The 25,180-nt window shown below is 36.9% G+C and overlaps 1 protein-coding gene across 23 annotated transcripts in view; it reads left to right on the top strand.

Annotated features, from left to right (window-relative positions):
* Window positions 1–25,180, top strand: part of rims2a (regulating synaptic membrane exocytosis 2a) — a 314,788-nt gene that overhangs the window by 32,444 nt on the left and 257,164 nt on the right. For all 23 annotated transcript variants that reach the window (XM_049467467.1, XM_022668728.2, XM_049467487.1 and 20 more), the window contains one exon: window positions 9,903–10,113. In XM_049467467.1, the coding sequence (XP_049323424.1) occupies window positions 9,903–10,113 (211 nt within the window). The remainder of the gene's footprint in view (window positions 1–9,902; window positions 10,114–25,180) is intronic.

The raw sequence follows: 25,180 nt of genomic DNA, 5'->3' as shown, positions 1-25,180 counted from the left end.
AGCTTGCTCTAAATAAACAAAAGCACTTTACTCATCAAATTAAAAAAGTTTTCAGGAGAGAAATCTGTGTAGATTAACATCCAGTGCTCGTTTGACTTTGAAAGAAAATATATATATTTTTTAATTACAGTTTTGTTTACTTAGGCCATTCCCCCAGCTCACTTCGATGTAGGCATCTTTACTAGTGTTGCTTAATGTGCCTTATAATCCAGTGCGCCGAATGTATAAAAATAGACCATAAAATAGACGTTCATTGATAGTGCGCCATATAATCCAAACAAATATCGTAGTCACTCAAACTCAGTTGGACCCATATTAGAATCAATGATTGCTCTTTAAATATATGGACGTTTGAAGCTCATAATATTTAGTCATGTAAGATTCCTTACTCTGACTGATACAGTAGTGAAACTATACATTTTACATATAAAAAAATTACAGATTTATTGATTTATTGCATATCTTACTGTTGATGAACCAATTAGTCATGTTAGACATAATCTGTATATTACATCTTGCCCAGGTCATCTTGGGTTAAAAATTTTAATGTGTCCAACTAGGCCTGTCACGATAACAACATTTTCAGGAAGATATATTGTCCCAGAAATTATTGCGATAAACGATAACATTGTCATTTAAAGCACAACTATAGAAAATGCTTTTTTCCTGCTTCTGGGCTCCCTAAGGAGCTTTAAGACAATGTGCCACAGTAATAAAATACTAGCATAATAATACTATTACACCATTTTACAGTTAAACTAACTTTTTATTATTAAGAGCAGACATTGGGCTTCCAATATAAAATATTTTAATATCCTAAATAACTAAAACAATTAAAGTACAACCACCCTGGGACTCTGTGGGTTCTGAGAAAAGTTACTAAATATTTTTATAACTTTTCATATAAATGTATTTAATGTAACCGTCAGACTAATTCCGAGCACAGACAGTCACTGCCCACTCTCACTGCCCACTCTCACTGCGTGCACTTCCTTTATTAACCGATAGATGTCGCTGTCGGACAGATCCGTCAAGAACCGGGGAGAGCGGGACTTGCTCTCTCATGTAAACAAATCCACGCGGAAGCCCTCGACTGTTATCGATGTCGGCAAAAATTATCGCGATTAAAAAAATTATCGTACGATAAGTCGATAACATAGTTATCGTGACAGGCCTATGTCCAACTATGGTTGGCATCTTTAGAAGGTGTTCATGTGGTGCCTTCTGTTGGGAAACTTGTTTTTTCTTTAAAACTAGCACCAACTGAAAGCAGCACAAGTCTGTCCTTCTAATGCAAGGAGCATAAGGAGCTTCACTGCATTTTTCAATGCATGCTTGCAGGTGAGCACGAGTTGCCAGTGCTTACAGCAGCCTTCGATGGCTAGCATTATTGCTAACACTTTGGAGCAAATTTACCAACCCAGGAATAGTGAGACCAGTTATGCTCCATTAGACTCTCATGCACAGATATCTGTGTCATCACTATGAAATAAATGTTCAATCTCCTGATGATACAGTCTTTTTTGAAGTATAATTTATATATTGGATTATTATTGGCCTGTAATCAAATTTCAATATTGGTATTGATATTAAAGTAGAAAAACTGGCATTGTGCACATCTCTTGTTTAAAATCGATGGGAGTTTAGGTTTGGAACGAATGTTCTCAGGCTATATCTTGTTTCAGCTCAAGACTTCAGGTAAAAATGAAGATAATAAAAGCACAGACTTTCTAAGATTGTTTTTTAAGCCTTGATTTCACTGAAATGAGGTTGTCTCAGTGTGGATTATGTGTTCTAGCACTACCTGGAGGCGAGCATGCTTGAATGGTTGATTATGTCTTGTGCACATGAAGAGATGGAGCCGTTGACCGTGAGGAGGAGGTGCTGAGTGGGTTCCGTGGTTATTGTGTGAGGACAGTAATCTGAAAGAGTAGGTCAGTGGGACAGGAAGGTCAGGCTATAGAGAGCTGATTCTGCATTGGAGAGGAGAGGTTCAGTGGCATTCATCTGAGATGACAGATGACTTGAGAGTTTCTTGAGAGTCTCTTGGCCAGACTCTTAAATCATGTTTTTTTAAATGCATGTCGTGAATTTAACACCAACTAAGCAGGTCAGATGAGTTTTAATGTGCAAGTTTAACTTTATCAGTATGTCATTTTCGGCTCAAATTAATTGTTAAATTAATGTGCATCAGATATGTGCAAACTCCAGCTCTGAAAAAAAAAATTAAGAGATCACTTTTGTTTCTGAATCAGTTTATCTCATTTTGCTTTTTGATGTGCTATAAAGTGCATCCCAGCAAAATTAAATAAAGCAGAACAATATGAAGTAATATAATAAGTAATATAAAACAATAAAAAGTAAGAATTTAATTAAATAGTAGGAAATAAGACATTTATATTAAAATAAAGTAAATAATAAAATAAATGTAATAACAAATGATAAAATAAGAATAAGAACAACAAAATCAATTGAATAAAAAATACGTATAAGCAGAACAGAACTAGTAGAAAGCTAAGCTAAACAGGAAGGTTTTATCTGCCTTTTAAAGCTAGTAACACTTGATGTCTGACTAATATTAATTGGTAACGAGTTCCATATTTTTGGGGCATAAAAACAGAAAGCTGCTTCACCAGTCTTTTTGTGATTTATTCTGGGAATGTTCAATAGAGCAGCTCCTGATGATCTTAACATATGATTTGGTATGATTTGGTACAACAATGATTATTGTTGTTTAATTCTATAAACTACAGACAACATTTCTCTCAAATTCCAAATAAAAACCTTTTCATTTATAGAGCATTTATTTGCAGAAAATGAGAAATGACTGAAATAACAAAAAAAGATGTAGAGCTTTCAGACCTCAAATAATGTAAAGAAAAGTTTTAAGAGTTCAGAAATCAATATTTGGTGGAATAACCCTTGTTTTAATCACAGTTTTCATGTATCTTGGCATGTTCTCCTCCACCAGTTTTACACACTGCTTTTGGATAACTTTATGCCTTTACTCCTGGTGCAAAAATTCAAGCAGTTCAGTTTGGTTTGATGGCTTGTGATCATCCATCTTCCTCTTGATTATATATAGGTTTTTAATTCTGTCATTTTTAAGTGGTCTAACTTTTTGTATGCACTATTTGGTGCATTATTGAAATAAATTGAAACATCACAAGTCATCACAAGTTAGCAGATTGTAAATTAATTATTAAGTGTTACCTCAGAGCACATTTTTGTATAAATTGTGAGGTGTTATCTTGTAAGTAATGGCAAGGGGAAGTGAAATATTGAGATTACAGAGATTGAGGACTGGTAATGGGTGCAGATGGATGGGAAATTCCATTTTTAAGTTCAAAATCAGAATCAGGTTTTATTTGGCCAAGTATGCTTACACATACAAGGAATGTGTGTTTGGTTACAGCAGCTCACACAATAACTGATACACAAAAGCACAGAGTGCAAAGACAAACAAAAAGTGCAGTACAGAAGAAGAACACAGTGAACAAAGTAGGACAGAACGTTCTGGGTATGGATTGTGTGTAACAGCCATGACTATGTAATAGACTGTATCCAGAATGTGGTGTTGTAGTGTTCAACTATTCATGAGTGTGAGGGAAGATGCTTCTTCGTAGTCTGGTAGCCTAAATACTCAGTTGGCTAAAACACCGCCCTGAGGGAAGATGCTGGAACAGGTGATGTCCAGGGAGTGAAGGATCAGAGACAATGTTCTGTGCATGCTTCTTGGTTCTGGAGGTGTTCAGATCCAGCAGTGTGGGTAGCTTCACTCTGATGGTGCTCTCTGCAGACCTGATGATGTCCTGCAGTCTTTGGGTGTCATGTTTGGAGTCTGAGCTGCCCCACACTGTAATGGATGCGATGAGGACAGATTTTATGGTGGTTCCTGGGGCAGGTTGAACTTTCCCAGCTCTTTTGATGATGGTGCTGATGTTGCAGTCCCATTTCAGGTCCTTGGAGATTTTTCCTTGTACCAAGGAAATTGTGAGAGTCCACAGCCGTCACAGTACACAGGTGACAATTTTTAAAAGCAGTTAAAATTCCTCCATCCAAAGTGTCACCTGTGTACCAGGAATACTTCACAGAGGACATTACCACCCACGGTGTACAGTGCAGTAATGATTGTGACTGGCAACATCTTGCTAGAAGCGTCCTTTGCTGAAAAGTTTGTTGAACTGCATGTTGACTTGATTCAAAAGCATATATTAAACGATGGGGTCCCTCTGTCACAGTTTATCCAGATCCAATTAAAGGGAGTTTGTGAAAAATGTGTGAAAATTTCACAAATTCCAAAATGTCCGACTGATGTTGACCAGTGTTGGGCACGTTACTTTGAAAAAGTAATTAGTTATAGTTACTCGTTACTTCTCCAAAAAAGTAACTGAGTTACTAACGGAGTTACTCCACTATAAAAGTAATTAGTTACCAGTAAAAGTAACTATCGCGTTACTTTTATTATTCGCCCTCAAAAAAAAAAGGAAATCAATTATGTATTTACTATTATTATTAGAAAAATAACAAACGAAAATAAACCCAAAATGTTGACAAAAATATAATCTAACGAATTTCAAAAGAAAAAAACGAAATTCTTCACACAACCAAAGAAAATTACTAAAACTTGTAATACTAAAAAAAACGGAAAAAACGAAAAAACGCGTCTGGGGATGAAATTAAACAAACCAAGCCACACTCAAAGGAAATATGTATATATAAAAAAAACAAAATAATGGACAAAAACAACAATGTAATGACCATTAAAATGGTATTAATATAACAGCTTCACCAAAAGAGAACTTAGATCGGGACCAAAAAATCCCACCCGACCCAGCCCTAGCCCGTGCACGTTCTGCCCAAACCATGAACTGTCATCATGAGCCCGACCCGATCCGCCCCATAAACTGTCTGTTTTCGGGCTGATTGAATGAGCGAAATATGATCAGAATTATGTTAATTAACACTGTAACATAAAAGCATAGAACTATTATTTAATTAAAATGATTTTTAAGAACAGCTACACACAATGCTGCAAGTCAAACGCGGAGGCGTTCACGTGCGCCCAGAGCTACGTGATTACATTTTTCATTTTTATTATAGTTTAATTTTATTTTTTTAAATTTTTTTTTTTGTCGTATTTTGCGGCTAGCGCGAGTGCTTTACACAAGAACTAACGCCACGGACCAGGTGCCGCGCGCTCGGCACAACAACTCCCGCTGTACAACTCCCGCTGTACAACTCCCGCTGTACAACTCTGCTGTACGACAGCGCTTATAAATAAATTAAACACGAAAATGAGGGTATTCAATCAGTAATTTCAGTTCATTTTAGTTAGTTTTATAAACACAAAATACAGTTCGAGATAGTTATGTTTTTTCCTTTTAATTACCGTTTTTATTAGATTCAGTTAACACAAATGTTTTTCACTTTCAATTTTCGCTATTTCGTTCGCTTTAGTGAACAATAATAATTGGTTACTTAGCAACATTGTGATTATCACACCAGAGCTTTATATAAAATAAAAATAGGAGCCCGATTTCGGGTCAGTCCTCGGGTCAGGTCGGGTTCGGGCAGAGAATCTAAGCTCTAAAAGAGAAAGCAGCAGCACCACAAAAACCGGAGCAGCTAAAAAGAGCTAAAAAGCGAAGTTAAAACAAAAAAAAATCGGCTAAAGTAACGTGCAGTAACGGGGTGTTGGAAATGGTAACGGCGTTATAGTTACAGTCATTAGGTAGATTACGCCGTTACTACCAACACTGGCTTTAACTAACCAATAACTAATACATGCAGCATCATAATATCTATGTTCCTATAAAATTTCAAGAATATTAGAGAAATTTAGAGACGGCCACAGCTAATTTATTAGCCGAACAAAATAGGGGACGACTGTAGTGAGTCTTAAGTGATCCTTGTTCTTTACGAGGCGGTCAATGAGCGTACCAAAGTTGGTGCATATTGACCGTTGCGGTTGTTTAAGTGTCCTATGGAGCTCCTGAACCACACCCAAGCCCATGCTCTATGGAACTTTTTCATTTTCGCTGAGTTTTAGGCCTGTGCCAATTTGCATCAGTTTTCAGAATATCGGAAAGGCTTTAAAAATGAACATTCCAAAAACAATAGGGCTTTGCACCTGCGGTGGAGGCTTCATCTGCGCCTTCGGTGCTCGGGCCCTAAATATGGTAAATTATAAACAAAATACGTAAACTTTTATCAGATTTACACATTTTGTTCCTTCCATTTGCCTGAAAAACATCCTATATAGCATCTAGTATCGTCCTGAGCCTGGCTGATTTGGCATCAACCATGCAGAATTGGGCCGAATGTGGTTTAAACTTAGCAACCGGGGTGTTGGCAAAAGTGGCCTGGGCCAATTCCTACATTATACTCTGCAAGTGGAGTGTTGGCACATGGGGCTTGGGCAGACTGCTGTTATATACTCAGTAACCGGGGTGTGGTTACATGCAGTACTCAGCCTGGACATGAGAATCGTTCACACGGTAAAGAGATATGGGTGATGAATAATTCAGTCCTCTAATGCATGTTGCAGGGGCAGATGTAGGGGCCAAAACTGGCCTAATCGGTAGATTACGGAGTGCACCGCAGGCTTCAGTTTCCACGGCGGCGGCTGATTGACAGGTGGCATACAAAATGCATGTGCGTCACGCGGGCGTGAAGGTAGCATTGCAGACGCACTGCCTGACCCCCAAACTCTGACCGCTGACCCTGGAGGGCTGACTCCTGCCCGGGCATGGCAGGGTTGTACGGGCAGTGGGAGGAGCAGAGGCTCCGACACTCAAATGACTCCCTAGTCCCTATGTAGTGCACTACAAAGGGCGCTAGCTTTTATACCCTAGACAGTTAAAGAAAAAGTTTGAACATATCTACTTATAGAAGTGCATTCCCATATTTGTACTATTTCCAAATTAGATTATTAAGAAATAATGCAAACATTAAATGCAGAATCTCCAAAATGGAGGAGGAATGTATCTTAATTTTTCATAATATTTTGACACAATCTAAAGTATGACTGCCAAATTTAAAATGTATCAAAAAGGGAAACACTTGACAACCACAAAATACCGCTCAGATTTATTCTAACTTGCAGCACAGCTGATTGGCTCAAATGCACAAATGACAGCAAAGTTAATTGACTTAAAGGCACCAATACAAACAAAGCTGATTGACTCAAATGCACTAATACAAATCGAGCTGATTGGCCCAAATGCACCAATACAAACAGAGCTGATTGGCCCAAATGCACCAATACGAACAAAGCTGATTGGCCCAAATGCGCTAATACAAACCGAGCTGATTGGCTCAAATGCACCAATACAAACAGATCTGATTGGCCCAAATGCACTAATACAAACCAAGCTGATTGGCCCAAATAAATCGATACAAACACAACTGATTGGCCCTACCACACCAATTGGCCCAAATGCATCAGTATGAACACAGCTGAATGGCCAAATGCATCAATGACGGCACAGCTATTTACCCTGAATGCACCAATGCAAACGAAGCTAATTGGCTCAAATGCACTAGTGGCAATGCAGCTGATTGGCCCTAATATACCAATACAAACAAATCTAATTGGCCCCAATGCATCAATGACAGCACAGTAAATCAGCTCAAGTACACCAATTCAAATAAAGCTGATTGGCCCCTATGCAGCAATAACAGCACAGCTGATTGGCCCAAATGCACCAATAACAACACAGTTGATTGGCCCAAATGCACCAATGACATCAAAGCTCATTGGCCCAAATACACTATTTATAAATCAGTTACTAAATATATGTTAGTGTCAGATGCAATTTCAAGCTCAAGCCTTTATAAAGTATCATGTATCAAATATCATGATTATAAAAAAAACATTTACATTTTTGACAATCAGGATAAAACTCTGTCATACTTGATTCAGGTAATCAGCTAATTAAAGTGCATCATTCTGGGTGTATAGAAGAAGAAAAAAAAGTTGGGTCCCCATTCCATCTTTACAATTCTAATTTAAAGTTTATTTTGGTGCAAATTACTAAAGATTATGTAACGTGCCAAACACATTTTGTCTGATTGACTACATATGGAGCAAAGTGTGAACTTTGTGTGTGTACATGAAATTGAACTGTGTTGCTTTGCAACATTGTTTCTGTATTGTTCTGCTGACACTAAAACACATTGTCTCGAACAAGAAAAGCACTTTGTAACACAGAGCGCATCACTATGTTTTGCCGCCATGTGAATGCAGAGTTTGCACACGAGCTTGTGCTGCTCCGGACTGTGAATGTGCCTGGTATTAGCTTACGGCTGGCCCTGAAATAGAAGCAGAGGCGCAAATGATTCATTAAACGACAAGGAACCTGAGAAAGTAGAATTAGATTCAGCCACAGCTTGGCACTCCTCCAGACCCCGCCTACTATTACTGATGGAGCTTTTTTAATCTGAGGGAGTGTCTCTGTGGATGGACAGCTGTTCACTCATTGGAAAGAAGGAGATGATGGAATGGAATGAAACTTATAAATATATATTTGAAAGTTGGTGATAAATATATTGATAATTAATCATAACTGGTCTCATAAATGCTTGATTGGTGATTAATCTGATGATTGGACAGGACAAAAAAACTGTTGTAGTCTAGTAGAGATATTCCTGCAAAACCCTTGCTGTGTGTCAGTGAGCATTATCCTGCTGAAACATACCATTTGGAGGCAACACAGAATATCCTGCACATATCACTGAGCTTTTAGTGTCTCTGGCATCACTACTAGGGGTGACCGACTGTCGGATGCAATAGCTGCCCTTGTCATTACACCATCAGTTGGCAAAATGTGTTCATATCACAATATATTTCTTAATTTGAATCGTTACGGGATAATTCTGACTTTAGTATAAATAATAATACTGCTACAGTTAACCTGCTAAGAGTGCCCAAAACAGATTTAAAATAAGACTACCTTTATAAAGGTTTATAAGTGGTTTACAATTAGTTTATTAATAGTTACTAATTAGGGTGTAAATGCCTTAAAAATCATTAATAATCAGTTATAACACATACGTAGAAAGGGCAACAATATGAATGACTGTGGGTTCACTATTTGGCAAACAACAGGTCATTGTTTCCCTTTCTGTGTATGTGTTATAACTGATTATTAATGATTTTTAAGGCATTTTCAACCTAATTAGTAACCATTAATAAACTAATTGTAAACCATTTATAACCCCTTTATAAAGGTAGTCTTATTTTAAAATGGTACCCAGATGTTTATACTTATAAATTCAAAACAAATTATTAGCTGTACAGACATAGAAATGACTATGTTCTTCTTGTTACTCTTGGTTGAGGTTGTCAAAGGCACTTAACACTGATAAAAATGTTCAGTTCCCCTGTTAAATGCTTAAAAAAAAAGTGTTTCTGTTCGGTTTTGCGAAGCAAGGAGACGTGGAAGCAGAAAAAAAAAAAAACAGTAAACCAAAATAAAACACAAAAACAAGATAAACATGCACTGCATTAGAGAAAACAAACAGATATGGCTACAAACACTAAATACAGAAAGAATCCAGGACAGAGGAAACTAACAGCTGTGTAATACGTACAAGAATTGACAAGGGACACTGAAACAAAGAGGATATAAATACACTCAGGAAAGAGGAACAGGAAACAAGAAACACCTGGGGTTAGGTAACGAGGGGGCGGAGTTATGAAAACAAACATGGGTGAAAACACTAAAGATTGAGGAGGAGACATGTAAGGAACACGTGTAGGGGAGCACATGGGAAAAGGACACACAGGGGAGCCGGAAAAAACATAGAAACAGACAGGAAAACAAACGTGACAGTATCTTCTCTGATCAGGTGATTATCCTGCGGTATTCTGATGTTCTGTGTATTGTTCTCTGCAGGAAGCTGCACCAGCAGTTCGAGTCGTATAAGGATCAGGTGAAGAAGATGGCAGACGAGTCCCAGACCACACCCGAGCAAAAGACTGATGCCCCCACCTGCGGAATTTGCCACAAGACCAAGTTTGCCGATGGCTGCGGCCACCTCTGTTCATATTGCCAAACCAAGTTCTGCGCCCGCTGTGGGGGACGGGTGTCGCTCCGCTCCAACAAGGTAAGACCACTCAGCGCAATCAGATCTGACTGTGCTATGAAATGAATATTTATTCATTTATCTGAGTGACATAAAAATATAAAAATGTATCTAGAATAGAATAGAATAGAATAGGATAAGATATCTTTATTGGTGATTATACCAAGTACAAGAAAACAATAACACACAAACAAACCAAAAATACAAAGGATGACTAATTGCACACTGCCCTGTTTAAAGTGAAAAATATTGCACTTATTATGAATTAGCAAATAAAATAAGACATATTACACAGTCCCATAATAAGTACTATATTGTACACCATTTTTTATTTAGTGCTCGTACTGTGGTGGGGTAAAAACTTTAAGTTGTTTTGTTCTAGTTTTTTTTTTTTAGTTCTGTACCGTCTACCTATCTAACTATATCTACGTTAAACATACAGTAATACAATATAATAATAATGTGCTCTTCCTGAAGAAACCCATTATTAACAGTTGTTCCCAATCAAACAGATTTTTTATCCAATTTTATCCATTATTCATTATAATAAATCAGGTGAGCTGCTGGTAGAACTGAATAAATCCATACAGTATCTGAGGTTCACAGAGCACAGCAGCATCCACATGCCCACAGAATGTTCTTCTAAATCCTATTTTTATGCTCATTTCTATACTTTAATAGAAAAGTTCCACATGCTGATCCATCAGTCTACATATTTACTGTGAAACAACTTCAAAAGCTGCAAAATTACACAAATGACACTTATCTGCAGAAAACCACTGGTCATGATCATGTTATCTACTTAAAAAGATCTATCCATGCTTAAGGTTTTTAAAGATCTGTACTATAAAGGTGAAATGTGTAAATTGGGAATATATAATGTGTACATTAGTCAGTTACAATAAAGGCCTACTAAAGGTGTTTGTTTATATATATATATACTGTATATCTCCATATCTTTCAGCTGATTTTTACATTTTGACATTGAATCTGGTAGTTGTTCTAAGTGCCCACATTTCAAGATGTATGAACTAATATAAAATGCTTCAAAATTACTTGTAATAAAATCTTTTTACATTGAATTCACATTTACATTTTATTTCTTGTAAAGTTGCAGTTTAGGAGTTATGGCCGCCAAACAAGTCTTGGGCAATTGACTTTGGGATATTGGGGAAATTTGGCGAGTTTTTTTTCCTTTTTCTAATTCCATTAAATGTACAGTTTAAGGTGTTTTGTTCCTGAAGTTTTGATATTATTATCTGTATTTTCTGTCATTTTTTGCTTGCTATCTCAATGCACTGAACGTACTGACCTCACTGAACTCTTAGATAAGTTTAGATTAAGACACATTAATTATTTAAGGAAAGAGAGACTTTGTTCTTGGCTGCTCTCTTAAGTTGAGCTCAGACAGTAGAAATTAGAGGAAGTTTAAGTCAGTATAATGTGTTGGAGGACCACAAGAGGGCAGCACTGCGTTAAGAATAGGCATAGATGTATATCCTGCACTATGTGTCCAAATGTTTGTGGACACCTCTTTTAGTAATGACCGCATTCAGCAGCTACTTTAGATTGCACTCATTGCTGACACAGGTGTGCAAATGCACACACACACACACACACACACACACACACACACACACACACACACACACACACACACACACACACACACACACACAGCTTGTCTAGTCCCTGTAGAGAAGTGCTACCAAAAGAATATGACTCTATCACAATACTTCATTTTATTTGTCAGTAGTATATATAATGGGAAATGAGAACAGTGTGATTTTTTTTCTTTTTCTAAAAACAGTAAAAAAGCAATGTCCTGATGTGATAATTAGGGGTGGGTGATATGGCGTAATATTTCAGGGTATAATATCGTTCACAATATTCAAAATTGTTGGCGATATTATTGCGTACTATATGATATGGCCCAACCCTAATAATGATCCCCAGCATTACGCTGTGGAGCAGTAAATAACCATGTTCTCTTGGATGATGGTGCTTCATCCAGTACTTTTGGGATTTTGAGTTGTGGAGTAATGCCTTTTATTTCAGAAGAAACAAAAAATGAGTAGGTATCCGAATACTTTGTCCATATAATATTTGAATATCCACCAGTTAGCATGATATGGTTTTCTAATTAATGCTAATTTGTGTTTGTTTGGTTGTCTTTTCTCTCTTTTTTGTCTCTCTTTTTCTCCTCCCTGTGGATTTGCAACAGGAGGACAACACGGTTAGCATCCTTTTATTTCTTTTTTAGTATTCCAGTCATGTTGTTCAACTAATGTGGTACTGTAGATAAATGTTAGAGTTTAGAGCATTAAGGAATTGTCCATGATAAAAATGGAAATGGGTTGTTTGGCCAAAATGTAAATGCAGCCAAAATGTGTATAAAATTCACTCATAAAAATCAGTAAGCATGAGTTTAATAATGTTAACTAGGACTAGCTTTTATGTCATTGCTAACATACAGGTGTTGAACAATAAAACTGAAACACCTGTCATTTTAGTGTGGAAGGTTTCATGGCTAAATTGGAGCAGCCTGGTGGCCAATCTTCATAAATTGCACATTGCACCAGTAAGAGCAGAGTGTGAAGGTTCAATTAGCAGAGTAAGAGCACAGTTTTACTCAAAATATTGTAATGCACACAACATTATGGGTGACAAATTGTTGGTGCACGTCTTACTGGGGCATCTGTGACCAAGACAGCAAGTCTTTGTGATGTATCAAGAGCCACGGTATCCAGGGTAATGTCAGCATACCACCAAGAAGGATTAACCACATCCAACAGGATTAACTGTGGACTCAAGAGGAAGCTGTCTGAAAGGGATGTTCGGGTGCTAACCCGGATTGTATCCCAAATCACAGCAGGTGTTTCAGTTTCATTGTCCAACCCCTGTATATCATCAAAGGTACCTTGTATTGGAGTTAAGTCACACTGTTTGTCATAGATTGTCAAAAATTCTTAGGCCACTCATTCTAGATTCTGGGCCATTTTTTCTGACTTGAGGGACATCAGGGAGCCGTTATTGATAGGTGGTAGACTCCCGCAACTTCCGAGAGACTTGGGATGTCTGCTTATAGAAAAGTTACCATCAAAAATACCCTATGCTGGTTAAAAGATAAGCTAGTCAACTAGTGTTTATAATCAGCAGGCTATGCTGTTTTTATCAGGGTACACAGTCTAATTTTAAACATTGAGCTGCCAATGGCTGTTTTAACACAGTAAAAACTGTACAGTTCTTTTCATCATGATTAACATTTCAGTGTGTCTGTAGAGTATGTTCACACACTGTATGGCTGCTTTCACACTCTACAGTACTGCACTGATGTGAGTGAGTGAGTGTTGCTGTGTTGGAGGAGTGCTGTGCTGTAACACTGTGTCTCATGTTGTAATAGCAGTGTGGAGCAGTATAGTGATGTAACACACTGACTCTGGCTGTATTAGTAATACAGTGATGTAATGTGTGTCAGCACTGATGGGGTTGACCAAACTGCTTTTTGACTCTCTTACTCCACCTAGCAGTGTGGAGGTGTTATATATAGCGAGTATTACCTTACTGTAGCAGTAAAAGTACAGTGATGTAACAGGCCTGTACATCTCAGTGTAGACAGACACATCACCGTGACTTGACAAGGAATATTTAGCGAATCATTAAATGCAATTTCATGCAAAATCATGATTGTATTACCAGATATTTTTATTTGTAATAACAATAACAGTAATAATCACAGTAACTAAAAATCTTTAAGATAAAGTTAAATATTTAGTAATTTATAATAATAACAAAATAAACAATATATAACAATATAAAACAACGACAAAAACCCAACAGTAACGACAACAATAAGAATAATGATAACAATGAAAAATAAAACATTAAAATAATATTATAATTATGAAAAAGTAAATATAGACTGTATGACCACATACAAAACACAATAGTGGAACATAAGCTGTAAAGAAAACATATTTATTCTATTATGGGTATGTTTTAAATGATTTCAAACATGTTTTATACATATATTAAATACAGTTGTATTGTATTCTTATATTTCAAAACTAAAGAAATTGTGTAACCACTATCAGATTGATGTATCACTGTGAATTGGTGTGATCTTACATAGAATAATATCCTGTAAAAAAAAAATCTATTTTAGCTTTCCATCTTAGATTTGCAAGGCTTGTAAAATACTTATTACTTAGTAATCTCAAACTGACCTCAGAACCAAATCTAATAATAATAGCTCTGAAAGCTGAGCTACACAGGTGTCCTTTTTGTTTTCTTTTCTTTTTTAAAGTATTTTCATCTAATATAACTATATAAGGGTCATTGATATCAGTGGACAGCTGATATATTGATCGATATTTTGCGCTAGATTTCACCGTATTCTAATGTATGACAGTGTAAGGTATATTATACATATATTCCACGTATAAGAGTGTGTAATAAATGTGTATATGTGCTTACACTGCAGCAGTCTGATGATGGAGTATCCTCATGGTTGTGCACTGGTCTGTACTGGCACAGGGCCTCTGTCTCTTTGTGTGGGTTGATAATAGCCACGGTGTCGAGTTCTGCTGGGCCCAGATGGTGCAGCTGTAGTGAACGTCAGAGGCGGGTTCAGCTGGAGTGTTCCGTGTCACACGCTGGGCATATTCCTGGCTGCTGGAGGAGTTTCCCCTACAAACTCATCTCAGAGTTAGAGCCCAGTCTCTAATACACTGAGTTACTAATACACAGTAGATCAACTATTAACTAGTTTAAACAGTTCTTACGATACGATATTATCATTATCCTAGAAATGCGCACTCTCCGCTTTTAGACTCTTTGGCACGTTTTTCTGCGCTAGAAATGTGCATCCACTCCGCTTTTAGACTCTTTGGCCTGTTTCTGACACCTAGAGTTCAAACTTTAAATCTCTCATTATAAAAACCTGCTTAACAGCGGCCAACTTTCATTCTATTTCTAAAATACCTCGCGGGCCGCTCCAAAAAAGGAAACAGGCCGCAAGTGGCCCGCAGGCCGTAGATTGGACACCCCTGCCTTACCCCTAGTATACACTCACTGGCCACTTTATTAGGTACCGGTTGCCTTCAGAAGTGCATTAATCCTTCGTGGCATAGATTCAACAAGATACTGGAAACATTCCTCAGAGATTCTGGTCCATATTGCCATATTGACATGAGAGCATCACACTGCAGTTGCTGCAGATTTATCAGCTGCACATCCATGATGAGAATCTCCCGTTCCACCACATCCTAAAGATGCTCTATTGGATTGAGATTGGTGATTGTGGAGGACATTCCAGTACAGTGAACTCAGTGTCGTGTTCAAGAAACCGGTCTGAGATAATTCTCGCTTTATGACATGGCCCATTATCCTGCTGGAAGTAGAATACCATACCTGTGAATCTGGAGTGTGGCGTTTGGTGTGTCCGGTTGCGGAACTTGGAGGACGCCCGTTCAAGCAGGTCATGGATTGGGTTGCTGGACAGTGCAGGGTGACCGGCTGCTCTGTGCTGAATGTATATTATAGTATGAGGTGGTGTTTGGTGGATCAGTATAAGAACACTTATCAAATGTGCACTACTCTGTGATATGTCCTCATCCAGGGCTTTTAAATTCTATCCACAAAGGGCCAGTAAGGCTGTCAACATCTGATGACATACTTCTGATGGCATGGCATTTCACAAATAGGATAGCACACCCCTTTCCTAGTCTAATGCTACAGTTAGTTGTAGTATAATGCTACAATTAAGGTTACTCTTAATATAGCAATAGTAATAATAGTGTTGTGTCACAGCTAAGCCACTAAACACTTGTACATTTGAGTGGTACAGCTCTGGAAAAAATAAGAGACCACTTAAAAATTATGAGTTTTTTTTACCAAATGGAAAACCTCTGGAATAGTATCAAGTGCAAAATAGATGATCACAAGCCATCAAACCAAGCTGAACTGCTTGCATTTTTGCACCAGGAGTGGGGTAAAGTTATCCAAAAGCAGTGTGTAAGACTGGTGGAGGAGAACATGCCAACTGTAATTAAAAACCAGGGTTAATCCACCAAAAAAAAAAAAAAAGAATGAACCCTTATGAATATGAACTTGTTTTTTTTTTTTGCATTATTTTAGGTCTGACAGCGCTGCATCTTTTTTGTTATTTCAGCCATTTCTCATTTTCTGCAAATAAATGCTCTAAATGACATGGTTTATCTGATCCAGTGACTCCTTTGCTGTTGGCAGCTGTGTGCTTTTGCACATCTGTGTCAGCAATAGGTGTAGCTGAACGCATTTACTGAATGGGGTGTCTACAAGTTTATTTGCAGTAAATCAGTGCTTTAACTTAAGGCTGATGTCCGTAAGTTTTGGGATTTAGGGCCCTTTATGGTGAGAATGGGTAATTGCACCGAGCATGCGGAAGAATCCTTTTTAAACTGGGTGGGTGTGATGAATCCGATTCCAGGTTATGTTCAGTCAGAGAGAGAGAGAGAGAGAGCGCTTAATCAGAAACTTCACTCCTTCGTTTCTTTGGTTTTACTATGGGTGAATGAACTTCTGAACTCTGAGTTTCCACTTCTGAAGTCTCCATTGCTCCACCAGCCGCTCGCGTTCAGTAAAACTGAGCTAGATCTTCTTTTAGAGGCTGTATATGTGACCTAAGTATGTAAAGACGCGTGACGTGGCCAGAAGAACTCCCGCCAAAAACAACACGACATCTCAGTTTTTAGAATTAATATATTAGGCTTAGGAAGGATGGTATATTACATATTAAACAAAAGATTTGTCCCTTCTCCACTCAGAAATGCTTCTGCCACTGAACTCAAAAAGTACAAATAGTGAAATCAGTGCAGGAACAAACAATCAGCATTCGAAGTCGATTAGTGGTCAGTCTAAGCAAACCCTTAGTCATGCTTGCACACAGACGTTGCCTCATGTAGTTTTCCCAGAGCCCAGCTTAGGCTCAGCTATCGTGTTGCCGGGGTGCTGAGTCCGACAGCTCTGCTTGCTGCGTGTGTAAATATTCATGGCGTCTCGGACAACACGATCAGTATGGCTGTCAGCGTGGTGGCGGAGGACAGAAAAACGCTGATGGAAAAAAGATTTCAACACTCTTCTTTTCACTGACATTCAAGCTCCAGAGTGAGTGAAACGCCACCAATTACAGACTGCAGTATCATCAGCTGTAGTAGCCTAGTGTTGATATCACTACACAGATACCACAACTACAAGCACAGCTTTAGAGTAAACTACAGCAAAGCGGAAGTGTCCCATGACTTTTGCCATGTTGCATGGAAGCTGAAGAACAGTGCACTGATGTTTGGGCCCTTCTACAATGAACTTGGATGCCACCAGACACAATCATTCCCACTCACTGCGGTGTCCACTCTGGTTGGAAATGTGTTCTATGATATATTGCCGGTACATATGTGCCACTCTAGATTAAGAAATGTTAAATAAGTGGACAACTTCACAAATATATTGCTCCGTTCATCACAGGAGTCACATTGTATAGTTTGTATTTTAAGACTGTTACAAGAACATTTACATTTTTGTAACCCTTCCTGCATTTTTGGATATGGTTTGTGTTTCCTCAGTGTGGAGCAGGAAGGTTTATCTAATTCATTTGGTTAAACTGTTCTAATACAATTTTCAAAATGGGATAATGAAAATTGTACATCTTTACATACAAAAGCTATTTACTTCTGTCAGAAACCTGCAGAGCTCTTTTATGAGGCAGTGATTTTCATACTTTACAATTTTCTTAACTGAAATACAAGCAGGTTATGTTTGCTCTGTGTTTAATATAAAAGCTTCATGTACTTTTAAAGGGGGCTGCTTACTATTTGTAAAAAAAAAAAGGAACATTTAAACAATAGCTTGCCCATTACTGTTTACAAATAAATCTAAAGTTGTTATGCAAGAGCAAAGAAATCGTAATCATAATCAAGAATCGCTCATATGTTCAAAGAAAATAATGATTATTGTTTTACAACATCGCCCAGCCCTACTAAAGTGTCCGTATCATTGTGCTTGTTTGCTTTTTGTGCCTTTTTGATATTCTTAGATTTAATCTGTGGTCTGATGTAGTCTAGAAAGAAGAAAGAAGAGATGGTAAAAGCTAGTTGTCTAATAAAGCCATATCTGGACAGAATTAGTTTCTCAGGGGGGACATCTGTAAAATGAAAAATATTTCACACTTCTACTCAGTGATAAAACTCCTGCATCTGGACTGCAATTGAAAAAACAGGAGGACCAGTGAATTTTTTTGATTTCTCGGTGACATGACATCGCGTTCAGTAGCTCCTCCATTTCCACTCGCTGTTGTGTTTACGTGGATCTCCGTGGAAATGCGCAACCAAAGTGTAATTACGGTGCGTTGCAGTGGACAAATAGCTATTTTATTAAACTCAAGGTGATGAACCTCAGAGATGTTGAGAAACTAATTCCGTCCAGATAGGGCTTCATTAGTTAGCTTTTATCCAAGCATGATACCCCATCACTTCTCTGCCTCTAGTTTCCTTGTTCTTAACACTGCAGTGTGTAACACTGATTAACATGATGGTGGTGTATGAGGTGTTAGTGTGTGTTGTGCTGCTGGTACAGTGAATGGATCAGATACAGCAGTGCTGCTGGAGTTCTTAAACACTGTGTTTGTAACTCAATGTCCTCCACTCTATTACACACTCCTACCTACATCTGCTCTACCTTGTAGATAAAGTCAAAGACAGAAGCTCTGAAGCTATAATTGCACAGTTTGTGTTGGTAAACTTCTAGTCTTATCTATTAGTGGTCATCAGATGCTGCCCATTGGACACTAAGGTGTTTAAAAACTCCAGCAGCACTGCTGTGTCTGATCCACTCTTGGGACTTAGCTTCTTAATGAACTGAATTAAAAAAATCTCTAATTTAGAAGGCCAAATACTCAACCAACCAATTAGGACTAATCCCATCACTACTAATGTCCCCAACACCAGGAGGGTGAAGACTAGCACATGCCTCCTCTGATACATGTGAAGTCATTCACCGCCTCTTTTTGAACTGCTGGTGATGCAGCATCATCGAGTAGCATCACAGCGCGCTCTGAGGAAAGTGCAGCTACCCAGCTCTGATTCATCAGCTAACAGATGCCTGTGCTGACCGACATCACCTTGGGAGTGATTTGGGAGCACCATAAGAGCCCCATCTTCCCACTCAGAAAGAGTGTGACCAATTGTGCTCTCTCTCAGACTCCGGCTGCTGATGTCAAGCAGCATGACTCAGGATTCAGATCCTCAGATCGTGGTGGCAGCACCTTAGTCTGCTGGACCATTCAAAGCTTAAGAACTTACTTATAGGGCTTATTGACCTGATGATAATCTTATTCTACGAGCTTCTCTCATATTATGGCTAATTCCTTTGATCACCATAAAAACAGACAAAAACCTGCCTTATTACACCAAGATCTTGCAATGTTTGATGTTTGTGTAACAGCGTGAGGTTGTGCCTACCTAATGAGTGAAGCCCCACCCATGCCATGCATATTCATTATTGAAGAGAACAGCACAACTGCTGCTGTGGCGGGAAAACGCTCCACGGTCCTGCTCGCGCTGTGACAGCTGTTTTGCTTTTCAGTCGCTGCAGTTTCCACTGATTGGCTTCGCGTCAGCGCATTTCCTCAATACTCGCTCAGCCGCACATCTCTCCTGCCTGCTGGAGGAGGAGGAGGTCGGGCTACAGGAGGTGAACTGGAGGCTGGTAGCGGCTGGAGGCTGCTGTCCTATAAGCCCTGCATTCTGATTAGAAACTGTTGAGAGAGGAGCTGCTGCTGCTGCCTGACATACTGGAATCTGAGGAGATTTCTGGAAAATATATGTATTAAAACAGCCTTCAGATTGGACCTGTTTAAAGAAATGGGCATTATGGGTAAGCATCTGGCTCTGTTAAGATTTTAATGTTAAGCGTTAAGCATTAAGCTGAACCTATTGGTAATGAGTCTTGTTTCAGCATGTTTAGCATCATTATACTATATATGGCTCTAATAATATGGCTAAAATGTTGTAGATGTTTAAGCTCTAATTATGTGGCTATTAATTATTGTTAATAGAATGTTACAAATCTCCATATTTGTCCTGTATATAAAGACAGGGATTTATACAGAATTCTTATAGCAATATTTTATACATAGTTTATACACTACAGTGTACTAATATGAAAATAAATTATAGTATATTAAATAATATATACTACATATAAACAGGTGTTGTAGAATAGATTGCTGTGGGAATATTGCAATATAAGATGAAACATGAAAAAAAAACATATTTTTGTTTTATTCTATAAACTACAGACAACATTTCTCCCAAATTCCAAATAAAAATATTGTCATTTCTCATGCAGAAAATGAGAAATGACTGAAATAACAAAAAAGATGCAGAGCTTTCAGACCTCAAATAATTCAAAGAAAACAAGTTAATATTCATAGAGTTTTAAGAGATGAGAAATTAAGAGTTCAGAAATCAGTATTTGGTGGAATAACCCTGGTTTTTAATCACAGTTTTCATGCATTTTGGCATGTTCTCTCTTCTCTTTATGCCACTCCTGGTATAAAAATTAAAGTAGTTCAGCTTGGTTTGGTGACTTGTGATCATCCATCTTCCTCTTGATTATGTTCCAGAGGTTTTCAATTTGGTAAAATCAAAGAAACTGTATGTTAGATAAATATGTAGTTATTTCATATATGTATATGGATATATATGTATAGTTTATATTGCTATAGTTATTTAGGGCAATTAAGATTATCTGCTGCCCACATCTGCCATCCTCTAGCCTGCCTCACCTCAAATCAGCACTGGACAGCAGAAACGCCCGCGGCCCTCTCACAACCCGTGGCATATGTGACCCTGCACTTCTTTTTATATATGTTGAAGCCCTGAAACCAGTTGTAGTTGGCGCTGCTCCAACTTTCACAAAATTCACCGACTTTCTGCAAAATAACAGTAAAATACTGGAACACCGGACTACGACACACTGGGACACTTTATAGCTGATGTTTAAATAGACTATTAATACCACTTAAACTCGTTTCATAGTTTTATAAATCATTGGTTGTTCAGATCATCAATTTCAGTTAAATATATCATATAGCAGATGAACACAGTGATATTTGAGAAGTGAAATTACATCAATATTTAGTAGATCCTTCTTTTGCAAAAAATCAACCAACCAATCAATCAATCAATCAACTGTTATTTTGACTCATTTTCAATGTAGTGATGAGCATTTACAAAATCATGACAAATTGGCATGACAAAGAAAATAAAAACTATGTTTAATCATTTTAAAATAACTGTAAATAAAATATAAAAATAGATAAAAACAAAAAATAGAATTAGATAAAACAAAATATTATAAAACTTGGTTTAATTTATAAGCAATGAAGATAAAAAGAAGAAAAGATTAATACAACGAAAAAAAGAGCTAAAACTACCTTTTACATAATACAATAAAATACAAATAAATAAATGAACTGAATATATTAAATCAATAATAATAATAATAATAATAATAATAATAATAATAATAATAATAATAATAATAATAATGATAATGATAATAATAAAATCTAAACAAGTAAACTATAAAAAAAGAAATGAAATGAAATGAAAGAAAAGAAAATAAAGAACAACGAAAATAACTAAAAAAAAATTAAGAATAAATAAGATTGAGTAAAACAGGTACAGGCTGTCTGAAGGTGGTTAGATTTTTTAAGTTTAAAATAATTTAATACAGAAATAACAGCCTCTAAACTCTTCCTATATCTTCCAGTGAGAGTCTGGCTTCTGGTTGAAGGTGTTTTGGATTATTCTTCTTTATAAATCATCTCCAGTTCAGTCAGGTTTGATTCAGGTTTCTGATCATGAACAGCTGCTTTAAATCACACCACAGATTGTTAATAATATTCAGGTCTGGGGACAGAGATGATCATTCCAGAACGGTGTACTTGTTCCTCTGTATGAATGATTTAGTAGATTTTGATCAGTGTTTATTGTTTAGGGTCGTTGTCTTGTTGAAGTATCCAGCCCTGGCGCTTTAACTTCAACTCTCTCACTGATTCCTGAACACTATTCTTAATAATCTGCTGATATTCATTGGAATCCACGCGACCCTCAACTTTAACAAGATTCCCAGTACCTGCACTGATCACACAGCCACACAGCATGATGATGAACCACCACCAAATTTTACTGTGGGGAGCTTTAAGTGTTGATCTTGTAATGTTGAGTTATTTTTCCACCAGGCATAAATAACCACCCTCCGAATAACTCAATTTTAGTTTCATCAGTCCACAGAACCTTATTCCAAAATGAGCTTACCAATGAGCTTACCAAACAATTTTTGTGTTCCAGTAATTGGTGCTAAAGGTATTTAATCAATAAAAAGACAATTTATGCACCTGCCTTATTTTGTTTAAAGAACTACTGCACACTTTCTGTAAATTCTATAAACTTCATTTCACTTCTCATCTGCTATATGATATATTTAACTGATATTGCTGATCTGAACAACCAATGATTTATAAAGGAAAATCATTAAAAATAGTGTCTACAAACATTTGGACATATAGTGTATAGTGTATAGTATTTATTATTATGTGCTGTATGTGCTTAGTAGATATCCTTAGTAAGGATAGTGCATTAATATTCAGCACACATACAGCAACATCTAAGCAAAATTATAGTCATTGGCTGACAAAAGCTACAAACCCCGCTGGCTGTGACCTTAAAATGTAGTGCTCAACCTGACCTCCAACACCACCACAATAACTGAATTTATATGTTCTTAATTATCTGTCATTAAGTAATAATAACCAATGCACCTAAAGTAATCTACAGCTCTGGAAACAAAATAAGAGACCACTTAAAAATTATGAGTTTCTTTGATTTTACCAAATTGAAAACCTCTGGAATATAATCAAGAGGAAGATGGATGATCACAAGCCATCAAAACCAAGCTGAACTGCTTGAATTTTTGCACCAGGAGTAAAAGCATAAAGTTATCCAAAAGCAGTGTGTAAGACTGGTGGAGGAGAACAAGCCAAGATGCATGAAAACTGTGATTAAAAACCAGGGTTATTCCACCAAATATTGATTTCTGAACTCTTAAAACTTTATGAATATGAACTTGTTTTCATTATTTGAGGTCTGAAAGCTCTGCATCTTTTTTGTTATTTCAGCCATTTCTCATTTTCTGCAAATAAATGCTCTAAATGACAATATTTTTATGTTGTAATTTGGGAGAAATGTTGTCCGTAGTTTATAGAATAAAACAACAATGTTCAATTTACTCAAACATTTACCTATAAATAGCAAAATCAGAGAAACTGATTCAGAAGCTGTAGTATTCTCTCTTAATTCTTTCCAGAGCTATATATATCAGTACTATAACCAATATAACAGAATTGATGTAATAAACACTATAACAAATGTAGCTGTATTTATTATTTATTTATTTATATGTTCAACAGCACTATAGCCAATTTAACTAAATGTAAATGTATATCAGTACTATAATCAATATACTGTAACTGAATTAATATGTATACCAACACTATAACCAGTTTAACTGATCTTTTTAAGCTTATAGCTGTTTTCAATTAGAACATGAGATCAGGACACTAGGGCAGTTACATAACCAAAGGAATTTGTTTATCTGTACCTGTATAACCAACATAACTGGATAAATCTGAACATTATCACTCTAATATAACCAATATAATTAAATGTATATGTGCATATACAGCTGTACTCAAGCAAAACATGAGATCAGGACACTGTTAGTGCATTAACTCATGACCATGACTATAATTTCTTATGTATTGCTATATTGGATAATGCATAATCATTTCCGGTTAGAGAGTGTTAACATTTCATATTAACACGTATTAATTTTTATTAAATTAAAGAGAAATATTTTACTCATCACCCCCCTCAATAACCATCTTCAGCTCAGTGTCAGTGAAGAGGAAAACAGCCATATGATACTGATGACATCTCACTCAGCGCTGCATCAATATTTCACTACATCTTTTTGTGCATCTCCAGCGCTTTGTGCAGAATGTTAGCTTGTCATATGAGAGAGGCTTGATATTCTTCATATGCAAAAAAAGCATGGCAGAACTAAAGACACAAAACCAGACGTTTCTGAATGTAGAAAACAAAGTGCATAGAAAGATTGAATGTGAAATTATTTCTGTCTCTGCAAAAACTATTGGATCTAAACCTTGAGTTCAGGATAAAAGTTTTTTGATTATCAACTGCTTCCTTTGCTGGTGTGATTATTCACATGAATGTATTAGACCTATTTGAATGTATAATTACTTTTTAACATTTATTTATGCTAAATTGTCTGACTGGATGAGGATGGGTCCAGCCTTATATACTGCCTGGCCAGTAGGGGTGGGCGATATGGCTCTAAAATAATATCACGATATTTCAGGGTATTTTTGCGATAATGATATACTTGGCGATATAGGAAAACAGAAAAATAATTAATTAATTTCAGGAATATAGTATAATAGTATAACAGAATAATCATAATGTGGCAAAATAAATAATATAGCATAAAATAATATAATGCAGCAAAAATATTGCAGAATATTTAGTACATGCATATAAACTGCAAACTAAAACAATTATACAATAAATAAACCTAAAGCTTCACAGTAAATAATAAACTACTTTTAAGACAGAGCAGCCCTATTATCACGATATGGATTTACTTTATAATCATATTTTTTTTATATTTAATATCATGATATTTCTGTGTCACGATATATTGTATACGATATAATATTGCCCACCCCTACTGGCCGTGCAGCACGCATTCACTGTGGCATTGTTTCAATAATCTTCTGCAATGTTACAAGATTTATTTCAATCCAGTGTTGCTGGATTCATTTTTCTCCAAGATCTTGCAGCAGCATTGATGATGGTAGAGGCTGACCACTGCTCAAAACAGCTCTTCTCCATCCAGCACATCCCAAAGATTCTCAATGAGGTTAAGATCTGGACTCTCTGGTGAACTCTCTCAATCCATGTGATGA

This window comes from Astyanax mexicanus, chromosome 1 (genome assembly GCF_023375975.1).
Source record: "Astyanax mexicanus isolate ESR-SI-001 chromosome 1, AstMex3_surface, whole genome shotgun sequence".
Taxonomy (NCBI): Eukaryota; Metazoa; Chordata; class Actinopteri; order Characiformes; family Acestrorhamphidae; genus Astyanax; species Astyanax mexicanus.
The sequence above is the reverse complement of the archived record's forward strand: the minus strand, read 5'-3'. Positions and strand labels throughout refer to the sequence as shown.